At 37.7% G+C, this 11,174-nt stretch overlaps 1 protein-coding gene and 1 pseudogene across 1 annotated transcript; both read left to right on the forward strand.

The window, feature by feature from the left end:
• LOC104738095 lies at positions 263 to 2,829 on the forward strand. The gene is made up of 3 exons (XM_010458328.1): positions 263 to 573; positions 697 to 1,019; positions 2,351 to 2,829. Exons 1-3 carry the CDS (start codon positions 263 to 265, stop codon positions 2,791 to 2,793), a joined length of 1,077 nt encoding a protein of 358 aa, XP_010456630.1. The 3' UTR covers positions 2,794 to 2,829.
• LOC104738096 overlaps positions 9,200 to 11,174 on the forward strand; it is a 3,421-nt pseudogene continuing 1,446 nt past the window's right edge.

The following is an 11,174-nucleotide window of genomic DNA, read 5'->3' on the forward strand; positions in this document are numbered from 1 at the left end:
GTAAAAAGGTTGTTGGAAAAAGAAGGACGTAGTTGATGTGATCATCTGAAAGAAAAAAGAAAAAGAGAGAGCTGATGTCGGTTTAGTGTAGGAGGAATAACGATAATGAAAAAATCTAAATTTTTTTATTTGAAAAGAAAAAAAAAGAGTTCCTGATCATTGTACATAATCCCCCTCTTGTCTCTATATACCTAACGACTTAGGTTAACAATCAAAATCTTTCTTTCCTCTCCAAACAAACAGATAGAGAACGAATATAAGAATGGCTTTTCAAAACCACGACTATCAAATTCCACCATTCTCTGGTCCTCCTCCTCCTCGTCGTAGATGGTGGTCACGACCAATAGTGACTTTGCCGGCAACTAATGATCGTAAAGCCACTTGCATGGAAACTACGGTCTGCATTTCACCTTGTTTCGGCTCAATATTCACCATCGTCGCTGTAATGGTATATATGTTATACTTCGTCGACAATGCTCAATGCGACGCCAAATTCGCCATCCAATCTATCGCCGTCTCTCCATCCTCCACCATATGGCACGTTGATTTTCTCGTTAAGAACCCTAGCTCTAGGTATTCTCGTACCGTGTCCAACAAATATTTTTATATATTTAATTTTTTTCCCATACTTTTTGTTTTTCATAGATATGAATCTGATGCTTGAAGCAATGGCTTCTTCTGTCCATGGTCTTGCAGGTTTTCTATCTACTACGAAGGCTATGAAACTGCCGTGAGTCTCGGTTCCTTAAGCACTGCCGTTCTAAATACTTATCACGAACGTAAGTCACCAAGTCACACGGCTTTCTCAGTGGATTTCGTTGCGGAGGGTAACCTTAACGACGTGGTTTCCGAACAACTAGATATCAAATTAAGGGCTAAGCATAAGACTTTCGGAGACGACTATGCTAACGATGGTTATGTCGATATAATGTGTCATAATCTAACCCGAAGCCATGAGAACGTTGAGAAGATTCATTGTCACTCTTCTTTCACAAAATTGAAGATTTTGTATAGAAATCGTTTTAATAATTAGGCTTTTTTCGGAGAAATACACTAAAATAGCACTAAAATAAGTTTTATGGACAACTATAACACACATTCCATAAATTTCCAAAATTAGCACAATTTAACACATTAAAACATTTAAAATAAATTTTTAGAATTTTGTTTTTTTATGTTTGGGTTCTCAATTTCATATTTAGGGTATAGTTTTGAGGGGTAGAATTTAGTATTTTGAATTTAGGATTTAATTTTAAAAGATTAATTTGTGCTATTTTGGAATTTTAGAGATGTTGTGCTAAGTTTGGAAAAAAAAACTTTTTTTGTGCTATTTTTGAGAATCTCCTTTTTTTACGTCTAAGCTTTTTTATCTTTACTTTTCCACCCAAAAAAATAAAATCATGTTAATTTATTTCATTTAATAATATTGAATACCAATTGATGCATAGTCATCAAAGACAAGTGTGTGTATTAAAACAAGATGTTGGACAATTATTTTGAGAATTTGATAATCGCTTTTAATTAAAATAAAGATTAATAAATCATACTGTTTACGTTGTTCTATTAAACATACAGTATCCAATCTTGCTTAAAAAATTATCCATTTAAGAGAAGGGCGATTCAACAGTTAATTCCAGGAATATAGATGATTTGTGTATTTTCTCTCCTAATAGAGTTCCTATTCTGCGGCGATGACTTTGTCACCGATGTATAGCCTTAACTGATTGTGTTGGTATTGCGAGTAAAGCTTGCCTATAATTTTGGATCGTTTCTCGCAACTCTGGTTTGTTTGTTTCTCCTATATATATAAATATTTGTTATATATCAGTACAATCGGAATGCTTAGTCAAACATTTGTTAAACTCCCTTTTATTTTTTTTTTTGTAAGTTCTTATCTTTATTTTAGTTTGTTTAGTTTTATTTAGAATAAGGTAAAATACTAAGTGGGATAAAAGTATAAGTAGTATAATTAACTGTAAACTTCAATAAAATTAAGAAATTAATAAACGGTGTATATATTTAAGAAAAAAATAAAGGTTCAATACTATAAAACAAAAGGTGATAAAAACTATAATTCCAGTGTATATATATAAAACTTGTTATTTTCTTTCATTAAAGCATGTTAAAACCTCCATAATGGCAAGATCTCAATGTACATCTTGTGGCCTCATTCACCAACCTGGCCAATGTAATCCCCAGACTTCAGCCACACCAGCAGACGTTCCCTCGGAGGACGTTACTCCACTTTGTTGGTGCACTTGTTACTTTTCTGTGATTGGTTCCTTCATCCTTCTTTATCTCTTCTGTTTTCTTCTATCACTGATTTCCGTAAGAAAAAGTTGTTACGTAGAGCTTTTTGTCAGTTCCGTTTCCGTCTCAAACGCAGACCCAAACGTTTCAGCCGCTGATTGGACGATCGGTTTCGTCGCGAGGAGTCCAGTCACCGGCTGTGAAATCTCTATCCAAACACTCAACTCGCGTTTGCTCCGACGCGGAGACGTTGTCTCCAAATCATCATCTCCCTCGTTGGGTTATTTCGTCACCGGAGACAAAGCAGAAGTCGTTTTCGAGAAGGTGGTTATGCCGGGAAGTATCGGCGACGTGGTTTGGGATTCTCAGGTTGAGATTATGTTTGCGGTGAATACAAATGCTATGTATTTGAACGGTTTTTTGTTGGCGGCTTGTCCAACTATTCCTGTGAAAATCACGACGGATCAGGCGGGGGAGGTCATGGGATCGTTGCTTGGAAATATGAGACGGTGCGATTATATATATCAGAAAAACTTGGCTTAACTTGCTATTCATTTTTGTTTTATTTTATTAGTTCGAAATGGGATGTTCTTGATTAAGCGTATTGTTTTATACAGAATCTATAACAATTTTTTTTTTCTTTTCTCCCAAAGTTATAATCATGTGGTTACACTGTTTTCATATTTGATGGTAAAGAAAAAAGAGAAATCCAAACCATTTTTTTAGTAAAAGTTATAAAAACAGTAATTAGCAGAAAGCTAGAAGAGTTTTTGTGGTTTTGATGATTTGGATCAGACAGGTGTACTTCTTCAGAGAGTTGGGCTGGTAACGGTAGCACAGGCCCAGCTTGGTCTGCTAAGAAGATTGTCCAGGAGACAAACGACAATGACACTGTCGTATTGGTCGGTATCACGCTTGGTGTGTGTATCGTACAGTTTTGTCTTGTATCATCCCTACAAGGCGGCGACAGAGTGTTATTAAAGGAGAAAGGAACAGAGGGAAAAAATAGAGAAGCATTTTGGCGTTACATTACAGAGGAGGTTAGAGAGAGATACACGAGAGTTGGTGAGAGAGACTTTTGTCTTCTTCATTTTTCTTATTCTTTTTTGGGTCTGATTCTTTGTAAGGTGAGAGACGTGAGCTTGGGGGTGAGTTTGTTCAAGTTGTAATTGCTACTTTGATACTCCTTGTGAACCGGTTTCAGGTTCACCGAGACGTACCAGGATCACTTTGATCCTGGGAACTCGTATTTCCTCGTGTCCCTTTTACTTTCTTGTACAACAAACTTCAAACCTGCAAAACGTAAAATAGAGCACAAGGAAAACACAAACCTGTTAGTCTTTACGGTTGAACACTCAAAGAAAAGCCTAACAGTGGTATCAGAGCCAGGTTAGAGTGTTCTAACCGTAGAGAGAGTAGATCTACAAGGAGCTCTACAAGTCTGAGAAGGTTACTGTTCTAAAACTCAGAAAGGTCCAACCTTTAAGGTACATTTCTTCACCAAGTTCCGTTTTTTTATGTATCTGGGTTATTTCTGAAGGAGATACAGAAACAAAGTTGGAAAGTTAGAGTCTTGTTAGAAGTTATTGGTTGTGTGGTTAGTGTTGTGTGAGTTTTGCTAAGACAGTTTGTTAGTTTCGTCTTTTGTGTGCTGGGTTTTGTGGTGTGAGTCTCGAGTTCAGGAGAGATCTCAATAATGGAACCTACACAAGGAAGATTTGACGTGGAGAAGTTCGATGGAGAGGGAGACTTTGCTTTGTGGAAACACAAGATGTGCGCTCAGCTGGAAATCTTGGGCCTGGAGTCGGTACTACAACAACCAACAGCAGAAGGTGCTGAAGCAAAGGATGGTGAAGACTCAGAAGGGGCAGCAAAGTCAGATCCGAAATGGCTAGATAAAGACAGGAGGATAAGGAACCTCTTGAGTCACAGCCTGGGAGATATGGTGCTTAGAAAAGTCATGAAGGAGTCAACCGCACATGTTATGTGGACAGCTCTAGAGAACAATTATCAGGCTAAGACATTACCACACCGGTTCTATCTTAAGCAAAGGTTCTTTAGTTTCAAGATGGAGGAGGACAAGAACCTAGACAAGAATCTAGACATCTTCAATAAGCTCATATCAGACTTATCTAGCCTAAACGTGGAAATGAGTGAGGAAGATACGGCTGCAATCCTCATGAACAGTTTGCCTAAGAGGTTTGACAACTTTGTACATACCTTGAAGTATAGCAGCAAAGACAAAGACTTTGTTACTCCCAAGGAGATCATTACGTCATCTTATTCTATTGAATTGGAGCTGAAAGATAAGAGAGTACTAAAGGAGCCTGCAAAAGAAGGGTTGTTTATACAGACAAGAGGCAGAACTGAAAAGAAGACTCAGCCAAAGGGAAAAACAGACTCAATGAGCAAGTCTAAGACAAAGAAAAGGACTTGCTGGATTTGTGGTAGTGCAGATCACTTGAAGAAAGACTGTCCGAAAAAGAACCAAGCAAGCACAAGTCAGAGAGGTGAAGCAGGCATTGCACAAGCTCAAGGTGTTGAACCGTTGATGTTGACTGTTTTAGAATATCAACCAAAAGATGCTTGGATCTTGGATTCTGGATGTTCTTACCACATAACATTCAGAAGAGATATGATGTTTGATGTAGAAGAGGTAAATGGAGGAAGGATTCTGATGGGAAATGACGCATTCTGTGAAATCACAGCAACCGGGAAAGTCAAAATTGTGAACTACAATGGGACTGAAGTAGTGTTGTCTCAAGTCAGATACTCACCTACAGCAAGAAGAAATCTAATCTCTTTGGGACAGTTGGAATCAAACGGGTGTTGGTTCAAGTCTAAACAGTTTAGACTACAAGTGTTCAAAGGAAACAAAGAAACTCTCGCAGGAAACTATAGAGACACACTATATTTTCTAGAAGGAAAGGCGGAGCGTGAGCAGGTAAATGCAGCTGAAAGAACAATGAACACAACCGCTTTATGGCATAGCAGACTTGGCCATACAAGTGAAAAGGTGTTAAAGTTGTTAGTCAAGTAGGAACTACTCAAAGGAAGTGAGATAGCAGAATTGGGGCAGTGTGAAGACTGCATTTTGGGAAAATCTCATAGACTATCTTTCAAAACTGGCAAGCATACGTCGAGTGAAACACTTGAGTATGTGCATTCTGATCTTTGGGGGTCTCCAAATGTAACACCAAGTTTGGCAAAATGCCAATACTACATATCGTTTGTAGACGACTTCTCAAGAAAGGCGTGGATTTATTTTCTCAAGACAAAAGATGAAGCTTTCTCCAGATTTGTTGAATGGCTTACTTTAGTTGAAAATCAAAGTGAAAAGAAGCTGAAGGCTCTAAGGAGAGACAATGGTCTGGAGTACTGCAATAAAGTCTTTGATGACTATTGTAAGGAGAAGGGGATATTAAGGCACAAAACATGTCCTTATACCCCACAACAAAGGTAGTAGAAAGATTAAATCGGACAGTGCTTGAGAAGGTGAGAAGCTTATTGAGTGAAACCGGTTTAGGAGAATCATTCTGGACAGAAGCTTCGTCTACAGTCGTGTATGTGATGAACAGAACTCCATCCACTCCATTAAACTTTCAGATTCCTAAAGAGGTTTGGATAGGAAGGAAACCGGAGTATGATCACTTAAGAAGATTTGGCTACTTGGTTTACTATCATTGCAATCAAGGAAAGTTAAAACCAAGAGCCAAGAAGGGGGTGTTCAGGGTATCCACAAGGAGTTAAGGGTTACAAAATTTGGAGCAGTGAGGACAGAAAGTGCATTGTCAGTCGAGATGTAATATTTTGTGAAGATATTCTATACAATGATATCAGAAAATTGCCTGAAACTGAAGAGGCGATATCTGAGAAACACGGGAAGAAAGTCACATTCGTTTTGGACAATGCAACTACAAGGGCTGAGTCTTCTGGATCCACAACCGACGCAACATCAGAGGAAGGTGGAGCTCCCATAAGAGAAGGTGGAGCTCCTTTAGAGGATGGACCAGAAGAGGAAGAATCAGAGGAAGATTCGGGAAATGGCAGTAATGAGCTCAGAAATTACCAACTTGCACGAGACAGAGAAAGGAGAGTAAACATCAAACCACCAAGCAGGTTTGATGATGGAGACGTTGCGGGTTTTGCTCTCACCATGTCTCAACTCATAAACGCTGAAGAGCCAAAAACCTATGAGGAAGCTATAAGCTGTAAAGACAGGCTCAAATGGATCGCTGCTATAGAGGAAGAGATGAGCTCACATCAAAAGAATCAAACGTGGGTCGATGTGAGCAGAACAGAAGGTATGAGAACCATTGGTTGTAAGTGGATCTTTACACTTAAACCAGGAATACTAGAAGTGGAAATACCTAGATACAAAGCTAGGTTAGTAGCAAAAGGGTTTTCTCATATTGAAGGAATAGATTACCATGAACGTTTTGCACCAGTGGTTAAACACATCACCATACGGTTGGTGTTGTCAATGGTAGTGTATAGAGACCTTGAATTGGAGCAAATGTATGTAAAAACGGCATTTTTACATGGAAAGCTAGAGGAGAAGATCTTTATGGAACCGCTAGAGGGGTATGAGAATGGGGACCAAGTCTGTTCATTATAGAAATTTCTATACGGACTGAAGCAGTCTCCAAGGCAATGGAACCTAAGGTTCAATCAGTTCATGAAATCTCAGAAGTATGAGAGGATTCAGTATGATTCGTGTGTTTACTTCAAGTGTTTGAAAGGTGATGAATATGTCTATCTACTACTCTACGTAGATGACATGTTATTGGTTGCTAAAGACAAGTCAGAGATTTCAAGGCTGAAAGAACTATTGAGTAATGAGTTTGAGATGAAGGATCTCGGAAATGCAAGGAGGATTTTGGGCATGGACATCACCAGAGATAGAGAGAAAGGTACGTTGTTGCTGCCTTAAGAAAGCTACCTAGAAAAGGTTCTAGCAACCTTTGGAATGAACAATGCTAGACCAGTTTAGACTCCTATGGGAGCTGAATTTAAGCTATCTAGTACAAAACCAGAAGCGAAAGAGGAAGCATAGGCAGAAATGAGAAGCATACCTTATGCAAGTGCCATAGCAGTCTCATGTATTCCATGGTTGGGACACGGCCGAATATCGCATATGTAGTGGGTCTGGTAAGTCGGTTCATGAGCTCCCCTTGTAAAGAACATTGGAAAGCAGTTAAATGGGTGATGAGGTACATTAGAAACACATCAGATTTCAAGCTCACATTCACAAAGTCAAATGAGTTTAAGGTCGTAGGCTACTGTGATAGTGACTATGCAGCTTACTTGGATAAAAGTAGATCAATTACCGGGTATGTCTTCCAAGCCGGAGGGAACACAATCAGCTGGACGTCCGGTCTCCAACAAGTAGTACACCAGTCAACGACCGAAGCAGAGTATATGGCACTCTCAGAAGCTGCCAAGGAGGCTCTGTGGTTGATGATGATAGTGAGCGAGCTTGGAATTCCGCAAGAGCGAGTTGAAATCTTTAGTGATTCCCAAAGCGCCATTTGTTTGGCCAAGAACAGCTTACACCATGAACGCACAAAACACATCCAGGTGCAATACCACTTCATACGAGGTCAAATTGAGGAGGGTACGCTGAAAGTTTCGAAGATCAACAAAAAAGAGAATCCGGCCGATTTGTTAACAAAATCGATACCGGTGAAGAAATTTGAGGAGGGTATGAGTAACTTGAAAGTGCTTCGGCACTGACTCATAGCTCGGTGAAGATCTAAGGTTCCGGCGGTGAAGATGGAACGGTGGTTTCCGGTGGTGAAATCGGAAATGAGAAGAGGGTCGACTCTTCGGTTGGTCTGTCTGAACAAATCAAGGTGGAGATTGTCGTTTTGATGATTTGGATCAGACAGGTGGGCCTCTTCAGAGAGTTGGGCTGGTAACGGTAGCACAGGCCCAGCTTGGTATGCTAAGAAGATTGGCCAGGAGACAAACGACAATGACACTGTCGTATTGGTCGGTATCACACTTGGTGTGTGTATCGTACGGTTTTGTCTTGTATCATCCCTACAAGGCGGCGACAGAGTGTTATTAAAGGAGAGAGGAGCAGAGGGAACAAATAGAGAAGCATTTTGGCGTTACATTACAGAGGAGGTTAGAGAGAGAGAAACACGAGAGTTGGTGAGAGAGACTTTTGTCTTCTTCATTGTTCTTATTCTTTCTTAGGTCCTATTCTTTGTAAGGTGAGAGACGTGAGCTTGGGGGTGAGTTTTTTCAAGTTGTAATTGCTACTCTGATACTACTTGTGAATCGATTTCAGGTTCACCGAGACGTACCAGGATCACTTTGATCCTGGAAACTCGTATTTCCTCGTGTCCCTTTTATTTTCCTGTACAACAAATTTCAAACGTGCAAAACATAAAACAGAGCACAAGGAAAACACAAACCTGTTAGTCTTTACGGTTGAACACTCAAAGAAAAGCCTAACAGTTCCTAATTCAATAACTTATAGTTGTTCCAATGTTTTTGAAAGACAAATAACATAATCTTCTAATAACTGAGATTCAAATTCTGACACAAACGTGCATGATATCAAATCATCCATATATATTTCTCTCCTAACATATAATTTCCTCTTCTTCCCACTAAGTTAGTTTCAGATCTTTCCATTTTATAACATAATATTTTATCCTTCATTATGTTTACTCCGAAAGGTATGTAAAATCCGGCCGGTCTTGATTATAAAATGGTATGTTAAAATAAGATAAAAAATAAACAATAAACAATATCCGAAAATATCATAACAATCTTTATCAACACAAAATTTTGAAGAACTAAAAAAAAGAGATAAAATCTTTCTTTCTTCTCCAAACCAACACACTCACACACACACAAAAGAGATAAAAAATAAGAAGAGCTTCCCAAACCAATTATTACATGGTCAGTGCCAGAAATAGAAAAGGGATAACCAATGCCACCGACCTCCGCCTCTGCTCGTCATCGTGGATGGTGGTCACGACCAATAGTGACTTTGCCGGCAACGTCTGGTGATCGTAATTGTACTTCCAAGGAAACTACGGTTTGCCTTACACCATGTTGCGGTGGTATCTTCACCTTCATTGCCGTAATGGCATTTCTCTCTTACCTCGTCGACAAAGGTCACTGCGACGCCAAATTCTCAATCCAATCCATCGCCGTCTCTCCCTCCTCCCTCTCGTGGCACGTCGATTTCCTCGTCAAAAACCCTAGGATCAGGTATCATATATATTTTTCATCTATATATAAACCCTATTTCATCTGCATATATATAATAATAATTTTCATAAAACACACCAAAAAATGTTTTTCTTTCACAGTTTGACAAAGTCATTGACACTTCTCATAGAATAGCCACAAGACAATTTTGGAACAAAAATACCCTTGTAACTAAACTCTCTTAGTTTGGTTTCTTTCTCAAATATTATATATATTTTAATTGATCTTTAATATTATATAAATAAATCAAAATAGAGAAATGGAGGAAAAAAGAAATAAAGTGAAAGTCCAGAAATTTTGTAATTAGAAAGCACTTGTTTTCAATCTTTATGTAAAGTCAAAACCATAAATTATTTTTGGACAACTAGAATTCTACTCAGAAAATTATAGTTCTTCCATTTTTATACAAACTGTTTTTGATATAATTGACTTAAACCACCAAACACTTTAAAAACTCAAATTTTTAGTTTTTTTTTAATTTATAAATTGCTAATATAAGCTAGATTTAGGTGTAAAAATATTATATTGTAAATGAAAAACAATGCTTATGAAAAATGTGAACAGTGGCCGCAATATTAGGATTGCAGAGGATACCCATGTTGAAGATGACAACAAAAATACAATTATGCCCTCTGTTAAAATCATAATTATGAACGTACACAATAAATAAAAGAGCATTATGAACGTAAACCAAACAAGAACAGAAACTAAATAAAATAACATTACTTTGTACAAACGTACACTAATAAATTATTATCATGTACGTACATAACAATTGTTGTTGTGTACGTATATTATAATAGATTTGATGCATATAAATTTATTTGTTTCGTTGTGTACGTATATTTGAAAAGAAAAACTTGGTACACCGATTTATTTGTATCAATGTTGTTGTGTACGTACACCGATTTATTTGTATCATTGTTGGTGTGGACGTATATTAGATTTTGTTCGATATATGTGATGTACGTATATCAAAAACTTAAGGTATGAATTAAAAAAAAAATACTATGTGACATAATATAATTAAAATTATTATTATCATTATTATTATTATTATTATTTATTTAATTTTGGTTGCTGTAGCAACAAGACTTCATTGAACTCAGTTACTCAAGATGAATAAATGTAACTAGATCAGTTTGAATTTTTTTGTTTAAAGGGTATAATTGTCTAAAAATAGAGTGATGGCTAATTTCTGAAAATTGCTTTTGACTTTGACTTAAACCCGTTAAAAAACTCACTATATGGCTAAAGTATGTAATTTACCCTATATATAAACCCTATAGTTTCATCTATATATGTATGTATTTTTTCCCAAAACATTTTTGTCATATATATTAGTCTGTCTATGGTGATATTGTAGCTATTCTATTTTATACGGAGGCGATGAAACTACCATGAGGCTCGGCCCCTAACACGCTGCCGTTTTAAATACTTCTCACGCACGTAAGTCTCCAAGCCACACAGCTTTCTCAGTGGACTTCGCTGCCGAGGGGAATTCAACGGACGTCGTTTTCGAACAGTTAGATATCAAATTAAAGGCGAATCATAAGGTTTACGTTGGTTATCCTGAACCTGGACATATTGATATGTTATAATCTGACCCGAAACCATGAGAACGTGGAGAAGGTTCAATGTTATTCTTCATTCACACCATTGACCGAAGTTATAATTTGATTAGGCAATCT

The sequence above is a fragment of the Camelina sativa genome, chromosome 13 (assembly GCF_000633955.1).
Source record: "Camelina sativa cultivar DH55 chromosome 13, Cs, whole genome shotgun sequence".
Classification (NCBI taxonomy): Eukaryota; Viridiplantae; Streptophyta; class Magnoliopsida; order Brassicales; family Brassicaceae; genus Camelina; species Camelina sativa.